This window comes from Elephantulus edwardii, unplaced genomic scaffold (assembly GCF_000299155.1).
Source record: "Elephantulus edwardii isolate Elephantulus edwardi_28Jun2011 unplaced genomic scaffold, EleEdw1.0 scaffold00090, whole genome shotgun sequence".
Classification (NCBI taxonomy): Eukaryota; Metazoa; Chordata; class Mammalia; order Macroscelidea; family Macroscelididae; genus Elephantulus; species Elephantulus edwardii.
Window position 1 is genome coordinate 5,032,049 of NW_006399840.1, and position 20,351 is coordinate 5,052,399.

General features: G+C 38.7%; 1 protein-coding gene across 1 annotated transcript in view; it reads left to right on the top strand.

Moving 5' to 3' along the window:
• The window catches only part of LOC102872439 (centromere protein F-like), an 84,833-nt gene that overhangs the window by 46,303 nt on the left and 18,179 nt on the right, over nucleotides 1-20,351 (top strand). The window contains 6 exon segments of the mRNA XM_006890570.1: nucleotides 2,173-2,308; nucleotides 4,790-8,160; nucleotides 9,879-12,061; nucleotides 13,154-13,811; nucleotides 16,001-16,153; nucleotides 19,216-19,392. Of these exon segments, the coding sequence (XP_006890632.1) occupies nucleotides 2,173-2,308; nucleotides 4,790-8,160; nucleotides 9,879-12,061; nucleotides 13,154-13,811; nucleotides 16,001-16,153; nucleotides 19,216-19,392 (6,678 nt within the window).

Consider the following 20,351-nt stretch of genomic DNA (forward strand, 5'->3'; position numbering starts at 1 on the left):
TCAGTGACTGGGATAATCGGGATGGGAGTGTCAGAGACAGTGCGATTGGCACAGGACAGAGCAGAGTTTAGGGCTGTTGTACATAGGGTCGCTATGATTTGCAAGTGACTCGACGGCACATAACAACAACATTCTCCTTCTCAAACCCCCATGCCAGTCTTAGTCCATGACAGTGGTGTTTTGCAGTATTTTTTCTTTTGTGACTGAAATATTTCACCAAGCATAATGGCTTCCACACTCATCTATGTTGTGGCTCTGGTTTCTTTCGAGTATATGTCCAGGGAGCTCTGGTGACTTAGTGGCAAGAAGCTGCACTGTAATCCTAGAGTAAATGTCCAGTATTAGAAGTGCTGGGTCAAATGGTATTTCTGTTTCCAACTTTTTGAAAAAGTACCAGAAGGCCTTCCGTAGCAGTTGTGCAATTTTATATTCCCACTAGCAGTGAATAAGGATTCCCACCGCTCCACAACCTCGCCAGCATTTTTTGTTTGCTGCCTTGTTGGACTTTGCTATTGTTGCTGGGGTGAGATGCAGACTTATACTTTTGATTTGAATCTCCCAACAGCTAGAGATTTTGAGCATTTCTTGATATGTTTGCCATCTGAATTTCTTTATTGGTGAGGTTTCTGTTCATATTTTGTTCCCATTTGTTGATTGAGTTGTTTACCATTTTCTTGTTGAGGTGCTCGAGTATTCCATATATTTTAGAAGTGCGTCCCTTATCAGATATGCCATTGCCAAATATTTCCCCCCTATCCCACCCCCCCCAGTCTTTGATTTTCTTTTTTTACTCTTTTGGAAAAGGTTTTTGATAGGCCTTTGATTTTATTCTCTAGTTAGTTGTAGGCTTTTCATTATGTTTGAAAGTCTGTTCATGTTGTAGATTAGGCCTCTTAGAGTTCTTCCTAGCACTGATGAATTTTATATCTTTGGTTTTCCTCCTGGGTCCTTGATCCACCTTGAGTTGGTTTTTAATAGTAGAGCTTTTTATTTGAAAGAGTTCAAAAAAGATCTAAATCTCCCTGGAAGAATAGACTTGAGTCTGGACATGTCTCTTTGCTGCATTACTGCATATTGATGAGGATCAAAATAGTTTATTTAGTCAAATATTCCAGGTATGTGCTTTTACTGCACAGATTCCTCTATCTCTGATGGATTCTTTTGTTTTTTAGCCCTGTGGTTATCCATAGCACTTCCTGGGTGTTTAAGAGTGCTCATTCATACTCATTGCTGTCAAGTTGGAACCTATTTTTAACTGTCCCTCAGTAGGTTTTCAGAGACTGTAAATTGCATGGGAGAAGATGGCTTATCTTTCTCCCATGGAGCTTCTTCTGGATTTGAACCACCAGAGAGGTGCCACCTTTGAGTTAGCAACATACTCCCTACCCACTAGGCCACCAGAGCTCCTGAGCTAGAGCACTAGAGTGGAGATTGACTCCACTGCAGCGGTTTGTGTTTTGTTTTGGTGTGTATCCACTGTTGTTGAGTACTGTAGAGTTGGAACTGACCTTTATCTAACCTTCTGGTGGGTTTTCAGAGGCAGATAATTGCATTGGAGAAGATTGCCCACTTCCTGCAGAGTGGCTGGTGGTCTCAAACCCTTTGCTTTGGGATTGCAGTGCAGTTTCTTGCCACTAGGCCACCAGAGTGGCGTGTGTCACACCAATGTTTTCCTATCTTCCCCTACTGTGTCTTATAATTGTGTGTATTTCTGATAAACTTTTATTGAAGGTGATCTTACCTATAAAGGCATCCTCGAACAGTGGCAGTTCTGATGGCTGTACAGGGAAAAGGAAGTACAAATTTGTCATATGGGTTTTTTTGCTTTAGTCACAGACCAAATCAAACCAGATGAAGTAGCTCATTCACCCCCGAGAGGGTCTTATAAGTAGACTTTTACTTACGAGTTCACTGCGACATGCAGATGAGCATATGAATAGTCAGAAAGTTCAAAGAAAGAAATTTCTTGAGAGAAATAGTTAATATCAGATTTTTATTTTGTGCCTTTTTAAAAAAAAATTGTAAAGTCATTTCAGTGAGTATGTCTACATGATGAAAGTTATTCTTAAGTGACATAAAAGGATTAACAATTCTACCCCAGGGACCGTTGTCAAGTCAGAGGCCATAACTTCTCAGCATTTTTGTTTCTGACCAACTAATTGTATATTTTAGGAAATGAAGAAGGAAAACAGCCGCCTGAAGAGTCAGTCTGAGCAAAGGACCCAGGAAGTCTGCTGCTTAGAAGAAGAACTCAAGAAGACCAAGCAGTGTTTAAACCAGAGCCAGACTTTTGCAGAAGAAATGAGAGGTGAGTTTGGTGGTTTAGTTACTTCACTAAACTGCTGTTCCCACGAGGGAAGATGTTACCCAGATTCATCTATATTCAACTTCATTATTACTCTATTGTTGTGTACTGTTCGGTTTGGGAGCTCTGGAAGCTTAGTGGTAAGGAATTGTGCTGCCATTGTAAAAGACATTGTATCTGTATGTGTTTCAAATCCACCAACTGCTTCTTCAGAATAAAGACGGTCAGTCTTCTTTCATGCGATATACTGCCTCTGAAACCCACTTGATCTGTACACAGTAGCAAGAACAAAAGTTTTCTACTATATATATACATACACACACAACCCCCCCACAGTTTGTTTATCCATTATTCATAGATGGACATTAAGGTTGCATTCATCTATTTTGCTATTGTGAATTATGCTGCAGGGAACATGGATGTACATAGGGCTTTTTACATTACAGTCTTCTTTCTCTAAGAGATATACCTGGGAATGAGATTGCTAGATTATGTGATATTTCTATTTATTTTTGAGAGGAAGCCCCTTACCATTTTCATAGTGATTACACTATTTAACAGTCCCCCCAGGAGTAGATAAGGTTTCTAGTCTCCCTACGAGCTTGCCTACATTTGCTGTTTCTTCACTTGTTTTTTGTGCCCAGTGCCATTTCTAGGGTGAAATGGAGTCACATTCCATTTTCGATTTGCATCTGTGCAATGGCTAATAGTTGCAAGCATCTCTTCATATATTTGCTAGCTTTTGGAATATATTCTTTGCAGTGTCTGATTCTTTTAGTTGTTTTTTTATGAAATTTAGTGATTAGACTCTTCTCGAGTCTGGATACATCATTGTCAATTCCTCCTGCTCCCCACCACCCACCTCCCCCTTATTCTCTACTCCATTTATTTTGGTAAAGTCTCTTGATAAGGCTAAATACTTTTTATAAGGGCTCAGTTATTTTGCCTTCTGTTTATATATGTTTAGTTATGGCTGATACCTAAATTTGTGTCATAAATTAGGACTCTAGCTCTCTCCTTGTGTTATGTTCTAGAAAGGACCATTGAGTAGAATAGACAGAAAACAAGGTAATAGTGAGACTGGAAAAACTTTTGCAGTGATTCTTAAAGGGAAACCATCTTTACAGTTAGGGACTAGGAGGTAAATGGTTATTTTTCCTCAGTACTCACAGGCCTTAAAAGTTAAAGGTACATAAATAGCATCATTTACCTTTTCATTTATAAGCCTAATTATAGCGATTTTTGTCATAGCCTTTAATTGCTTTTCTTGGCCATCAAACTCCAGAGCAGTTGTCTCTGTTTAAAGAAATATTTTGATAGGGAGATAAAAATCAATAGATAAATATACACAGTCATGCACAAAATAATAAAAGTGTTAGGTACTTGTAGAAGATTAATCTTTGGTATTTTATGCAAAGTTTATTAAATATTGTATAGTTACTGATAGTTTCTTGTTTTGGAAAGAAGATTAACCAATATGTTATTATTATGTACCATTGACTTGGAACCAGTTCATAACTGACCCTCCAGTGAGTTTTCAGAGACTGTAAGTAGCACTGGAAGAAATTACTCAGTCTTTCTCCTATGTAGCAGCTGATTGATTCAAACCAACTTTCTTAGGTTTGGCAACACAACTCCTTACCACTAAGGCTACAGAGGTACTGGCAGTGGTGTTAGGTGTCTTTCAATTGATTGTGAGCCATAGCAGCTACCTCCTGAACAAGAGATCTGAACCCTACTCTCTTCCTCCTCCTCTCTGATATACTTTAGGCCATTGGTACAATCCTTGAGCCAATCTATCTCGTTAAGGGCCTTTCCCTTCACTGTAACTTTTAACATGTTTTTTCCCCACATGGACTGGCCTCTCCTGACATGTTAAAAGCCTATGAGATGAAGTTTCACCATCCTTGCCCCACGAAGGACCCTGGTTGAATTTTCTCTTAAGACGTATTTGTCTGTTCTTTTGGCAGTCCTCGGGATATATTTGGTACCTTTCAACACCAGAAAGCATTGATTCTTTTCCAACTTCCAGATTCATAGCAAGTAATTGAAAAGAGTCTGACTTGAATGAGGTGCACCTGAGTCTTTAACACCATTGCTCATCAGCACTTTGGAGAGCTTCTTCACAGATTTTTCTAGTGCATCCTTAAAATTACCTGTTTCACATGATGTTTAAGCTTAGTTAATTATATATAATGCCTGGACAGGATGAAGGTGGAGGAAACTGTTGAAGGTCTGTAGTGATCCTGATGTGCAAATTGGTCGTCTGACCTGGTTATAAGGAAGATAGCCTAATTGAACCTTCTCATAGCTGATTGCCTCCAGAGTGTCCCTCAGGATAGTTGGCTTGCTTGCAGAACCCCCTCATGTGGCATAGCATGACTTCTTAGAAAGTATTTTGGTTGTGATACCAATTTTTAAACTTTAAAATGCTTTTAGATTAAGTACTTATTAAAAATATTTTTCTTTCTTTCTCTTAAATAGCTAAGAATATGTCTCAAGAAACATTATTACGAGATCTCCAAGAAAAAATAAACCAGCAAGGAAACTCCCTAACTTTAGAGAAACTGAAGCACACCTTGGCTGACTTAGAAAAACAACGAGATTGTTCTCAAGATCTTCTGAAGAAGAGGGAACATCACATTGAACAACTGAATGAAAAGTTACGCAAAACAGAAAAAGAATATCAAACTTTATTCAGTGCTTTAGAATTAAAAAAGAGAGAGTATGAGGAATTAAATGAAGAGAAAACTTGGTTTGCTCGTTGGAAAAGTGAAAAGGAGCCACTTTTAAGTCAGAAGGAATCGGAAAAGGAAAGTTTGCAGAGTAAAATTAATCACTTGGAAAATTGTCTCAAAACCCAGCAAATAAAAAGTCAAGAATACAATGAGAGAGTGAAAACAATGGAAATAGAAAGGGAAAACCTCAATGTTGAGACCAGAAACCTTCACAATTTGATTGACAGCAAGACTATGGAAATAGAAGCACTGAAACAAGCTTATACTGAACTGCAGCAGAAAGCTGAGTCCTCAGACCAGAAACATAAGAAGGAAATGGAAAATATGTGCTTGAAAACTTCCCAGCTTACTGGGCAAATTGAAGATCTGGAACTCAAGCTTCAGGCGCTGTTGAGTGAAATAATGAACAAAGACCAACAGTACCAAGACTTAAGTGCTGAATATGAGAACTTGAGAAATCTATTAAAATCCAAAGACTCTTCTCTTGAAATAGATGATCATCATCACAGAAGCCTTTTGGCTTCTGAACAGCAGCCTGCAATGAATAATTCCTTTACAGAAGTGATTGGGGAACAAGGAATTATGCCTTTAGATGAAAGTGAAGGCCTTTTCGAAGCACACCAAAGTCCCATACAATCAGCTGCCTTACAAAACAGAGTCATTTCACTTGAGGTTTCATTAGAGTCTCAAAAGCAGATGAACACTGGGCTGCAGAAGCAGTGTGAAGAGTTGGTGCGTATAAAAGGAGAAATAGAAGAAAATCTAAATAAAGCAGAACAGATGCATCAAAATTTTGTGACCGAGGCAAATCAGCGCATTAATAAGTTACAAGAAGACACTTCTGTTCATCAGAATGTGGTTGCTGAAACTTTAGTTGCTCTTGAGAACAAGGAAAGAGAGCTGCAACTTTTGAGTGAAAAATTAGAAACACAGCGAGCCGAGTGTCAGGAACTAAAAGAGAGCAATAGTCTACTTGAGCACTCTTTAAAGGAGCTGCAAATTTTGTCTGAAAGCCTGAGTTTGCAGAAGGAGGAGATGAATTCTGTCCTTGCTCGAAATAAACTTCAAATTGAAGAGCTTACCCAAGAGAATGGAACTCTCAAGGAAATGAATGGAACCTTAAATCAAGAGAAAATGAGCTTACTACAGAAAAGTGAGAGTTTTTCCTGTTGTATAAATGAAAGAGACAGACACATTTTAGAGTTATCTGATCAATACAAGCAGGAAAAACTCATTTTACTACAAAGATGTGAAGAAACAGAAAATGCATTTGCCAGTCTTAGGGAAAACTATGAAGCCATAAAAGAGGAGAACTCTAGATTAGAATTGTTGCTCAATGATTGTGAAAATAAGAAAACTGAGTTGGAGCAACTGAAAGAGACATTTGAAAGGGAACACCAGGAGCTCTTAAAGAAATTAACTTTAGCTGAAGAAAGAAACCACAGCCTAGTGTTGGACTTGAGTACTGTGACACACAATCAGGGATCTGAGATTACAGACATCCCAAACAATTCCAAGAGTAAGGCTGATGGTTTAAGGCAAGAAATCGTGATGTTAAAGGTAGACCAAAGTACCATGCCAAAGGAAGTTGGTACCTTGTTAGAAGAGAATGAACACCTGATAAAATTAACGAACCCTAAGACTGGGCTTGAGAATCTAGAATTTGAGCCAGTCAGTGACTCTGTGAAAGAAAGAGAGTGTGAGAGAAATAAATGTAATGTTGAGAGTCACATGGATCTTGACATGGAGGACAGTTACAATGCACAAGTAAGTCAGTTAGAAGCTGTGATCAGAAATATGCAACAAAAACTCCAGGAAAGTGAGAAGGAGAAGGTGAGTCTGCAGCAAGAAGTAGATATAATTAGAGGAGTGTTAGAAACCAGCAGTTTGCGGCAGGAGATTCAGGCACAAGACACAACTGACCTTAAAGTCTGTGAAGTTGGTACAGACGCAAAGTGTCTTGCAGAGCTTCATGATCTGTCCAGTCAAAATGACATTACACACCTACAGTGCACACTACAAACAGTAATGGCCAAAGTAAATGAGCTAGAGACCATGTGTGAAGTGCTGCAGGGTGAAAAGAGTGAGCTAACATCTGCACTGAATGACTCAAGGTCAGAATGTATTACAGCAACGGCCAAAATGGTAGAGAAGGTAACAAAATTAGTACATGAAGTGAAAGTAATAAATGATGGAAATGGTCTTCTCCACGGCCAATTAGTGGGGCAGAAAGCAAGAAACGAATGTGGTGAACAAAATGAGAAGTCTCTGTCCTTGAATCCTTTGGATGACAGTACTATCTATGAGCACCTGACTTTGTCAAACAAAGAACTTCAGATGCATTTTGCTGAGTTACAAGAGAAATTATCATCTTTACAAAGTGAACATAAAACTTTATATCAACAGCACTACCAAATGAGCTCAGAGGTGTTAGAACTGCAGTCCTATGTTGACACGTTAAAGGCTGAAAATTCAGCCTTGTCAGTGAATCTGAGGCACTTTCAAGATGACCTTGTGAAAGATGTGACATTAGGGCCTGAGGAGGGCCGTTGTCTGTCACTGTCATTCTCTTGTGTGACTGACAGCCCTTTTTTAAAAAGCTTTGGTGAATCATCTTTTTGCAGAGGGCTTTTGGAACAGACAGGAGAAATCTCTATCTTGAATAATTTGGAGGATATTTCAGTGAACCCAGCTAATGCAGGTGAAATATCCTTCAGTAGTCCGGAGGCAGCGAGTCAAATCAAGAAAGAAGTTTCGTCGACTCCTGGAAAGAATATACAAGAACTGGAAAGCCTCTGTCACATGTATCTGCAGTCCCTCAAGAAGCTAGAAGACCAACTTGAGCATCAAACGATTGTGAAAAATAAGGAAATCCAGGAGCTTGAACAGTTACTAAGTTCTGAAAGAAAAGAACTTGACAACCTCCGAAAGCAAAGTAGATCTGAAAATGAACAGTGGCAGCAGAAGCTGAAAAGTGTGACTATAGAGATGGAGTCCAAGTTGGCTGCAGAAAAGAAACAGACAGCTCACCTATCCCTTGAGCTCGAAGTCGCCCGGCTCCAGCTCCAAGGTCTTGACCTGACCTCACGGTCTTTGCTCAGTGCTGAACTAGAAGATGTAAGTACCTGAAATTTCCATGCTCTTTCCCCCTATTTGCATTAAATCATGTTTTTTTCAATTATTGACATGTTTGCTGAGTTAATATACATTCTAAATTTAAAAAGCTTTTTGGTGGGTTTTTTTTTTTTAGGCTCAATTAATCTTCTAAAAATCAGAGCCTTAGGAAAAATGAGTAATCTTTATCTAGGGGCTCCTTTTGGTGATTTGACCTGTTTCTAATTTTTTTTTTTTTACTGGATTCTGACTTCTGGTCACTCTCTTGTATGCTGAGTAGAGCTGCTTACTCCACAGGATTTTTACAACTGGCCTCTCAGTTATATTAGCAGACCTGGCTTAGTAGGTACCTGTGGGTGGGCTGACACCCTCAACCCTTAACTCACAACAGAGTGTAAGTTAACTATTTGTGCTAGTTAGAAACTTCAATTGTTGAGCCACTTAGAACTCAGTGGCATTGCCCTGTGTGATGGTTTTAGTGTGTGAGAACTTTTGAATGGTAGATTGTCAGCCAGGCTTATCGTCAGAGGTGTTTGTGGGTGAATTAGGACCTCCATCCTTTTGCTGAGTAGCCAGATGCCTAACCATTTGTGTTACCTACAGACTCCACATTTTTGTATGAACAGTTATTGAGTCTTTTTTGAGAAAATTATTTTATGGCATTGAGAGGTTTTTGTTTTCTGTTGTATGTTTATATGTGTTTTTATTTATTAAGAAAGCACAATTAAATACTGAATTAGAGTTTATTAAAGGTAATGTGATCTAAAACTTAATCTCAAATACTCTTCAGATAGGACTAAAATTCTGTAATATTGAAAGTAAAATAGTGTTCTATTATGTATTCTCTAATAACTTGGCTGTGGTAAAAATATGATTTATAAGCTTTCAAAAGTTGAGATTTGCTATTGGTAATTTGAGATATTTTTAATACATGCTCATAATGTTGATATTTTTTAGTCTATCTACCAGTGTAGTAATGTTTTGTCATAAAGAAGTCTTGCTTGAGTCCTCCTGTCTCTTGTGTGTGAGGGATGGAGGGCAGCAATAGTAAAATCAGCTACAATAAGCTACTTGAAGATTAAAAGAGTGCCAGTCTGTGATTAAATTCTTGGGCTGGAAATCTGGTCATGAAGACTTACTGCTCTTCTTATTAATGAATACTACTGTAAATACTGAAGGAGCTGTGGTCGTAGATAGTCTATAGTGTGTTGGACTGCTACCCAGAAAGTTTGTGGTTCAAGTCTATCAGCCATCTCATGAGAGAAAGATGGACAGTTTCTTCCCGTTAAGATCTTCCTCAGAAACCCAACGAAGGATCTCCATGAATTAGAATTGATAGTAGTGAGTTTCACATTTTTTTTTGCGTGTATGTGCTGAAGATGGAGTGGATTCATCTTGTATGGAATTGGTAATAAGAATTTTTATATTTAAGCAACTAGAATATTTTTAGCACCAAAAAATAGTCATTTGGGATTTAGATGATAAACTGTCTTCAGTGATAAATACCTTGCCTTTGAAGACACCTGCTGAGTGTTTAATTGTGATAGATACCCGACTAGAAAGAGGGCAGGGAGGTGGAAATTAATGCAGTTTGACTTCAGTTATCAAGAGACTGTTTAGCTGAGACATACAGCCATTTTCTAGAATGTAAAATACATCCTTTTGGTTTTTGTACTGTTAAAAGTTTTGGGGGAAAAAGCTTTTCTGTTATTACATTGCAGATAATTCCGGGTGAAAATGAAAGTTGTGACAGAAAAGAATCAGAAGAATATACTCCAAAATCTAAAGGAAGGATGCCAAAGGATTGCATTCTTCAGATTTGTGAAAAAAATGTTCAGGACTTTAGTCTAGACACTGAGAAAATGACTGAGACTGGTGCAGACAGCCAGGTGGAAGAACATTCGAGGGACTTGCTGGAAACCAGTTATGGAACTGCAGCAGAAGATAAGATTCCAAGATCTCCAGGGTGCCTTTCTGAACTGTCTCTTTCTGTTCCTAACACTTTGGCACCCATGGACTTTTTGGAGAGTCAGGCCATCATTCAGAATCTTCAGCAACAGGTGGAAGAAACATCCAATGAAAAATTGGAATTACTTCATGTCTTAGAGGAACGTGACAAAAAACTTGAAACTTTACGAAATGAAATCAATGAGTTAGACTCAAAACTCAATTTACAGAATGTACAGCTAATTACCAAGATTGAAGCATCCATAGAATTGGAAAAAAGAATTGAGGAGTTCAATAAAGAAAAATCAGACTTAGGTGAAAAATTAGAATCCTTTTCCCAGGATAAACCAGAGTTCCATCAAAAAGTAAGAGCTTTGGAAGACATTGATTCTAATTTAGAAATGACGGAGAAACAGTCCAGTCAAGTGACTGAAGATAGTGCAGGCATGGTGACTGACAACTGGAAAGAGAAATTCCTTAATGTAGAAGATGAGCTGGAGAGAATGAGAGTGGAGAAAGTCAGCATGGAGCATCGTGCTCACACCATGGAATCTAACTTAGAGACTTTTCAGTCAGAAAAGCTATACTTAGAAAAAGACAATGAAAATAAGCAGAAAGTGATAACACACCTTGAAAAAGAACTCTCTGTGGTCACAACAGAAAGGAATTGGCTTCATGAAGAACTAGACACTGTGTCAAGAGAAAACAAAGAACTGAATCAGATGTCTGAAAGCCTGAAGGAAAAGCTACAAGAGCTTGAGTCTCGTCATGGTGAGTGTGCCCAGCACATTGAAGTTGTGAAGGCTGAACTGAAGGAGAAGGCAGCACTCCTTCAGGCTTTGTCATCTGATGCAAGTGGACTGTCACAGGAGAAAGCTCATCTCCAGGAGCAGTTGCACACTCTGGAGAAGTCGTCACAAGCCTTGTTTTTGGCAAAAGGTGAGCTGGAAAACCAAGTTGGACAAATGAGTCAAGAGAGAGACTTGCTGGTTAGGGACTTAGAAAGCCTGCAGAACAAACTGACCGAACTCGAAAATGAAAAGACAACCCACTCGAAGGCTTTAGAGGCTGCCTTAGTGGAAAAAGGAGAGATTGCTACGAGACTGAGCTCAACACAAGATGAGGTGCACCAGCTCAGAAATGGCATTGAAAAACTGAAGGTCCGCATTGAGGCCGATGAGAAAAAGCATTTTCATGTCTTAGAAAAACTGAAGGAGAGTGAACACCTTTCTGATTCCCTTAAGGATAAAGTAGAGAATCTTGAAAGGGAGTTGCAGATGTCAGAGGAAAACCAAGAGCTTGTCATTCTTGATGCTGAGAATACCAAAGCAGAAGTAGAGACCTTCAAAGCAAAATCTGAAGAAATGGCAGAAATGTTGAAAGGTGTAGAATCAGATCTTGACACGCTCAGGGCTGAGAAAGAAAATCTTACAAAAGAACTACAAGAAAAACAAAGTCAGGTTTTGGAATTAGAGCCCTTGCTTTCCTCACTTAAGAATCTAGTAGAAGAAAAGGAACGAGAGAAAACACAGATGAAAGAGGAGTATAAGACTGCAGTGGCATTGCTTCAGACACAGTTGAAGGAGCTAAATGTGGAAATAGCAGCCTTATGTAATGACCAAGAAACATGCACAGCCCAAGCAGAGACTTTGAGCTTGGTGGGGGAGGAAGTGCATCAGCAGAGAAAGAACATTGAAAAACTCAAAGCCCGCATTGCAACAGAGGGAAAACAGCACTTCCAGATCTTAGAAAAGCTGCAGGAAAGTGAGCACAATGCAGATTTGCTTAAGAATAGAGTTGAGGAGCTGGAAAGAGAACTGGATGTTGCAGGGAAAAACCAAGAAGTTGTCAGTCTTGATGTTAAGAATTCCAAAGCTGAAGTGGAAACTCTCAGAGCGCAAATAGACAAGATGACTGAGAGCTCCCAAAGTTTAGAATGTGATCTTGTCACGATAAAGTCGGAGAAAGAAAATCTGGCCAAAGAGCTGCAAGAAAAACAAAGGCAGTTGTCAGAGTTAGAGCCCTTGATTGCTTCATTAAAGAATCTAGTAGAAGAAAAGGAAGAAGAGAACACACGGGTGAAAGAGGAGTGTATGGCTACAGTGGAGTTGCTTCAGACACAGTTGGAGGAGCTAAATAGGGAAATAGCAGTCTTATTTGAGGTCCAAGAAGCACGTGCAGCCCAAGCAGAGACTCTGAACTCAACAACTGAGAACATCCATGAGCTGAGAAGTAACATTGAAAAGCTCAAAGACCGTGTGAAGGCAGATTCAAAAAAGCAGCTTCAGATGTTAGAAAAACTACAGGAACGGGAACGTGTTGCCACTTTTCTTCAGGATAGAGTACAGGTGCTTAAAAGTGAACTGGATGTTATAAGGAAAAACCAAGAATTTGCCACTCTTGATGCCCAGAATTTCAAAGCCGAAGTGGAGTTTCTCAGATCACAAATAGAGGAGATGACGGAGCGCTCCCAAAGTTTAGAATTAGATCTGGCCACGGCCAGGTCAGAAAGAGAAAATCTGACCAAAGAACTACAAGAAAATAGAAGTCAAGTATCTGAGCTAGACAAGTTAGTGTTTTCCCTTAAGAATCAGTTAGAAGAAAAGGAGCTAGAGAAAACACAGCTGAAAGAGGAAGGTAAGACTACAGTGGAGTCACTCCATACACAATTGAGGGAACTGAGTGAAGAGGTAGCAGCCCTGTGTGGTGACCAGGATACCTCTGTGGCCAGAGAGGAGACTCGGGGCTCACCGGCAGAAGGAATGAGCCTGCTGAGGAGCAGTACCGAAAAGCTCAAAGTCCGCATTGCCGCAGATGAAAAGAAACAGCTTCATCTGTTAGAAAAACTACAGGAAAGTGTTGATAATGCTGATTTGCTTAAAGATCGAGTAGAGAACCTTCAAAAAGAACTGGAGTGTGCCAGCAAAAAGCGAGAACTTGCTATTCTTGATGCTGAGAATGCCAAAGCAGAGGTAGAGACTCTCAAAATAAAAAGGGAAGAACTGACCCAGCGCCTGAGTGATTTTGAGTTAGATCTTGTCAGCATAAGATCAGAAAAAGAAACTCTGACAAAAGAGTTACAGGCCATGCAAGAACGGGTATCTGAATTAGAAATGCAGAGTTCTTCATTTGAAAATTTACTGCAAGAGAGAGAGCAAGAAAAAGTAAAAATAAAAGAAGACTCCAAGACAGCAATGGAGTTGCTTCAGGCACAAGTGAAAGAGCTAAAAGAGAAAGTAGCAACTCTGTGTCTTGACCAACAAACACACAAAACCCAAGAACAGAATCTGAATAGTCAAGTAAATTCTCTTGAATGTGAGAAAGCACAGTTGCTCCAAGACCTGGAAGAGGCCAAAACAAATTGTGTGTGTTTGCAGTCTTCTGTGGATGACCTCAGTAAAGAAGTTGAAGATGGCAAACACAACCTAGAGAAGAAGCATGAAGAAATCGGCATGCTAAAAAATCAAATTCAAGACCAAGAGCAGCTGCTCTCTAAACTGTCCCAAATGGAAGGTGAGCAGCAACTTTGGGAGAAGCAAAGAACAGAATTGGGAAATCTAACAATGGAATTAGAGCAGAAGGTCCAAGGGCTGCAATCCAAAAACGCAACTCTCCAGGCTACTTTGGAAGGGCTGCAGAATTCTAACAAGGATCTTGAGACGGAGCTTGAGTTGGCGAAAGTGGAAAAGATGTCCTTTATTGAAAAGGTAAGAAAAGTAATTTATTTAAATTTATTAATTGTTTTAAAATAACATTTTAATCTGTGAAGGTTTACATAGCAGTTCAGGATCCCATTCAGTAATTTCTATCTAGACAAAGTTAATGAGTAGCACTGGGTATATTCTTCAGAAGGCATGAACATTCTTATTATTTCCTTTCTAGAATCTGTTTTTGCTTATCTAGTTTCCCTGCTCTTAATTCTCGGGGCTCACCAGCAGTTTTCAGGTAAATGGAGCATGATAGATAGATAGATAGATAGATAGATAGATAGATAGATAGATAGATAGATAGATAGATAGATAAAAAATAAAAAAATTTAAAAAGGAGCATAGTACCTTTTTGAGCCAATTTGTCATTTAAGTACAAGGTGACCTGACAGGTTCATTTTGGTTCAAGATTTGACGTAAACTTAAAAGGCAGTAGTCTTGAATTCTCTGATCACAAGTAGTCCAGTAGTTCTGGAGTTTTGGGTTTTTTAAAGAGGAATTTGAGGTTCGATTCCACATTTTTCTCCCACTCTGCTTAGGCCCAGGTATAATGGCCTACTGCTGGTAGATCTAGTTAGCAGGCATTGTCCAGTTCTGATCTCAGGGTAGGTGACATGTGGTTTTCACAGTTTTTCCTTCTTTGTCTGTCTGTGAGTTCCTTCTTTGCCTTTTTGCTCTGGACAAGTAGAGATTGTATTTGTATCTTAGATGGAACACCCTTCAATCTTTTCAGAGCCCAGTCACTATTCACCAATCTAGGATGTAGAACATAACGTTATCAAGTATACTATATTGATTGACTAACATCGTCCAGGAGACTGCACGTTCGGAGTAGGCAATGGCCCTTCCAGCTCAGAAACCCAATCTTTTAAGGTGTTTGAATTTGTTTAATCTACTTACAATTTAAATAAGTAATCATGAGGGAGGGAAACTACTATGCCAGTTGTCTTCTAACATTGCCACATTGGACCAACTTTGTATTGACCTTGAGTTGGTGGCTACAGAGCTGTAGAAGTATAAAACCTGCTCCTTCAGTAGTGATTCCTCTGACAAATGTTCATGTGGGACACTTCGATGGGTTGACCCAATTTATTCATATAGCACCTCAGTATAGGCAAAGCTATGCACAGTTCACATTTCTGATTTTTTTCTGTCTTTGAATGGATCAGAAAAATTCCCTAAAAATCACTTTGAGTGCCACGTTTATAGAGAGCACGTTGATATCAGCCTCTGACACTTGGTAATCTCTTGTGTTACCATAGGGTTTTCGTAACAGTAATCTTTATGGGAATAATTGAAGATTATATATTTAAATATATCAAATTTAATGTAATACTACATTTGACATATAACTTTATTAAATATAACTTAATGTACTGCAGTCCCAAAAGGTTCAAATCTGTGACTGCTCCATGGGTAAAGGATGGGCAGTCTCCTTCTGTGTGATTTACTGTCTCTGAAAACCCACTGGAATGTCAGCAATGAGTCAGTTCTGACTTGACAACACACAACAACATTAATAACAATACGTGGTTCGAATCTGTATGCTACCCTGCCAAAGAAATATGAACAATCTCTTCCCTTGTAATTTACTGCCTCTGAAAACCTGCTGGAGGGTCAGCTATGAGTCCATTGTGACTTGTGGGTATATAACAATAGCATATATACATACACATACACAGATATGCATATAAATTTCCTAAACAAATAGTGGAAAGAAAAGATAGGGTTCAGAAATGCAACTAATCACAGCTCTGTTTTCTGAAAATTTCAAGTTTAAACAGCTTGCTAGAAGTGACATTTACAACTAATCATAGGCATCTTTCTTGCAGATTAATAAGGAATTTGGGATTAATAGAGATTTAAGAACAAAAAATCTAAGGCACTGCCTTATACAGTTGTTTCTGGTATTTAAAATACCTTTATGCAGACTTCAAGACTTAGTAATATTATATCTTTTTTCATCATTCCTTCCCTTTATTGCTGTTTACTTTTAAATATCTGAAGAGAAAAGGTAAGTTTACCAGTAAATTTGAGAATTAGTTAAGTAGATTAGTTAAATAAAGATTAAACTGAATTCCATTGTATTAACAGTTGACAAAAGTAAATGCCAGGAGTATGTTGTGTCAGGTGATAAATTTCATTAAAAGACAACAAAAAGCAGATCCTAACAAAAGATGACATTTCAGGTAAACACAATGACTGTGAAGGAAATGGAGCTGCAGAGAGAAATGCATGATATGGCACAGAAAACCACAATATCAAAAGAAGAATTTGATAGAGAGAAAAACAGACTCAGCGAAGAGTTAAGATTAGTGTCAGAAGAAATAAACAGCAGCAAAGTAAGTTTTCCCCTTACAGATTCATTATTGTATGTTGTTAGTTGCCATCGTGATGCTGTGAATAATAGATCTGAACCTTTCCTGATCCTGTGCTGTTTTCACAGTCTCTGAAATGCTGGAACCCATTGTAAAGTCACTGTGACAGTTCATCTTGTTGAGTTTCTCCCTTTCTTTGACCCTCCTTCCCAGCATGAAGTATATTTCCAAGGACTGGCTTCTCTCAACAAGATCCTCAAAAGTATATTTCACCATCTTTGCCTGTAAGGATGACCCTGGTTGTACTTGCTCTAAAACAGACTTCTTTCTCTCTTTAGGCAGTCCATAGGATATTCTGCACCCTTCTCCAACACCACAACTCAGACATCAATTTTTCTTCTGTCATCCTTATTCATTTTTCAACTTTCAGATGCAAAAGAAGAAAAAAAAGTTCATGGCTTGGATTAGGCACATGTCAGTCTTTAAACTGACATCCTTCCTCTATGGAAAGATCACTGACTTCAGATTTTCCCAATGCAACATGCCGTTTGAGTTCTTGATTGCTTTTGCCTTGGGTGTTTGTTTCAGACTTTTCTTCATCTCTCTGATACTGTCTGTCTCATGTTACCTGGTCCAGTGGTGAAAATTTTTTGTTTTCGTGATGCTGAGATGTAATCCATATTGAAAAAAGTAAATGTCTTTGATTTCTGTAGCAAGTGTTCAAGTCCTCTTTACTTTTTGAAGTTGTGTCATCTGCCTTAGTGTAGTTTAGTGGTCAGGTTTCCTCTTATCTTGGTGCCATATTCTTATTAAAATTCAATTTCTTGAATGATTTACTCAGCATACAGATTGAATAGCTATGGAGAAAAGGTAACTGGTACACATTTTTATAATTTTCCTAATTTTAAGCCATGTAGTGTTCCCTTGTTCTGTTTTGGACATTAGCTTCTTGACCTATGTATATAGATATTACATGATCACAGTGAAGTGTTCTAAGATTTCCATTCTTAATGTTAGACATAATTTAGTATGAGCCACACAGTCAAATGCTTTTGCTTAATAAAAATATTCAAGTAAATGTTTTTCTTGTAGTCTCTGCATCTGCCAAGATCCATATGACATCAGTATGATATCCTTAATGCCATTGTGTTTTCTGAATTCATCTTGAATTTCTGGCACTTTTCTGTTGATACAGTGTTGCAACCATTTTTAAATTATCTTCAGCAGGATTTTACTTGCATATGATAGTATTGATGTTGTCTGATTGGATCAACTTTTTTTGTAATTGGGACAAATAAAGATTTCTCTAGTCAATGGGCCAGGTATATGTCTTCCATATTTGAGAGGGTCATCATTCTCTGGTAGCTTAGTGTATGTACCTCCGTTGCTTTTATTTTTGTCTGATGTTAGGACTATACTATCCTTTTTTAGCTTTGAATAAAATGAGCCTGATTTAGAATTCCAACTCCCCACTATCTTCATGAGCCTGGAGGGAGTTATGAGTGGCTTCTGTGTAAAAGAAAGAACAATATTACTTCATTGAAAGGGACTCTTCGGAAGTAGCTTTTATCCTGGTTTCCTAGTGTGCCACAGATTAGAAGCCAGAATTTTCTAGAGACAGATCTATTGACAGTTGCTGAGTATTAAAAAAATAACAGAAAGGAAGTCACAGTAAAATGTAAAGCGAGAGCTGTGTGGGGGTACTTGTTTAGGGTAGGGTTAAGGTGGTAAGTTGACAGCACTTGGGCAGTCATCCCTATGGCTCTTCCTAAAGCAAACAAGTTCCTGTGGGGTTGCTTATGAGTCAGCAGCCCCATATGTGTAAGAAGATAAGTGCACCATAGGGTTTCCAGACGATAATGTTTGGGAACCACACTGCATCTTTTTCAGAGGTACATTTAGGTGCCATCAGCTCGTCAATCAATCAAGTGTGCTCACCATTTGAGCCCCACCCCCAGGAATGTTCTGTTGCTACCTGCCAATTTGATGACCTCCATTCCTCTTGAACCTGATGACTAAGTAGTCATGATGAATTATCACCAAAAGCTGATATCTACAACATCATATATAAAGAGTTGGAGAAATGTACTTCTTTAAGTATAGATTTTAAACAAGTCAAACTTGACACACTTTTACATTTTAATTTTGGCCATCAATTTACAGAGTTTCTTGACAGCACCTTATCGTACAAGTTCCTTCCTGTGATTGATATTTGAAGAATGAATCTATGGAAACCTCCTTTGGTACTGAGAGTTTGGAAATATCCTCAGTATAGTGTGAAAGGCTTTTCATTCTTACACTCTATATTGCTTGTTGAGGTTTCTGTAGAAAAAGCTTTCTGGGATCAGACATGGAAAAGACAGGCATTGGTATTGTGATTGTGCCAGCCTTGCATAGTGGAGGAAAGGTTGGAGAAGAGGAGCTGTAGGCATTTAGGGAAGGAGTTTTTAGAAGACCAGAAATGGTGCCCATTTTGCTATCTGCAAGTGTCACCCCTGTCTCCAAAACTTTTTTTCCTCCCCAAACTTTTCATCACTCTTTACAGCTCTTTATAGAATCTAAGGTGGTCACGCTGCAATCCTGAAGGCATATGGTTCAAATCCACCAGCTGCTCCACGGGAACATGGGCAATCTCCTTGTGCCATTAACACCCTCTGAAAACACGCCAGAGGGTCAGCTATGGTTCAGTTCTGACTCGACTGTACACAACAACCACCACACAAAAAAGTGGTCAGGGAAGAAAATGAATAGTAGACATTCTAGGGAGAGATTGAATATAAAGATGGTGAGATTAAGAAAGTATTGCAATGGGAGCACATAATTAAGTGAGCCTGGAAGCTATAGAAGAATGGTTTGATTCAGACTGAAAGTTTAGTTGTTCTGTGGATTTGACACTGGTTAGCCAGTTCTGGGCTGGAGCAGAAAAATCACAGAAGATGAAGTTGTTAAATGAATACATTTCTAAGGATTATACTTCTGTTTCATATTGATTTTGTTTTGCCTGTGAACATTCATCACTCCTCTGACACTCAGTATTTGCTGTTTGGGTTCTTCTTTTCCTATGATTTCTTTACTTCTCTGTTTAGGTTCAGTTGAAGGAGCTCATGCTAGAAAACAGTGAATTGAAGAAAAACTTGGATTGTGCACACAAAGACCAGATGGAAAAGGAAGGGAAATTAAAGGAAGAAATCGTTGAATATGAGCAGCGCCTTCAGGAAGCTGAGAAGAAACACCAGACGTTGCTTCTGGATACAAACAAACAGGTAAAACATTGGGTTTGATGACTGAGGATGGATGGTTTGACATAATACGGAAAAAGATGTATCTAGCAAGATCAGTAGTCTGCATTATTATTAGGCTCTATGAACTTATGAAGGATAGTATTGTACTAAATTTATTATTCTTTTCTTGGGAGCTGCCAGTGGTTATTTTCACAGCTTGGACCCATCCAAGCAGTGCCATGGAAGAGAGGTCTAGCAATCTGCTTCCATAGGTAAGATAGCCAAGGAAATCCTATAGAGCACAGTTCAAATCTGTAATATGGGCCGCTGTGAATCAGAACCCACAGTAATGGGCTTTTGTTTTTGCCTTTTCTTCTCCAGTTACATACACATATTTATTTTATGATTTACATTATATATAGGGAAAACAATCAGATTTAATTTAAAGACAAAACTTTTTTTATTAATTTGAAAAGTTGGAGAAAAGTGAAAATGCCATCGAGCCTAGAGCTTGTAAGCTATCTACAAGTTGCCTCCCTTTAAGACTGGAAGAAATCATGGGTCATCCAAATTTATTCTTTTGACTATATTCTACATTACGGAGACTACAAAGTCTCTTCCACACTGGACAAATTCTTTGTTTCCGTCAGCTCCATGGAGGGGCCGCTAGCACACCACCATCTCCCTGAACTAAGAGCATTGCAATATCCTGCTTTGTTGATTCATATGTCTCTTCATCAATTTCTATAGTAATCACAGTTTTTTCCACATCTCCCAATATCATATTTATTTTTTTAAAATATTTTTTTTATTGGGAAAAACATATTGGGGGTACAAGGAGGTGAGGGTTGGGGACAGAAGGGTGAGGATGGGCCAGAATGCAGTTGCAGAGCTGCACAGTTTGGTCGGTGGGGGGAGCAGGTGAAGGAAATAATGAAGGTCCAGTGGGGACCAGATGCTACAGAGGAATGACAAGCATTTTCCAATAGTAATTAACCAAC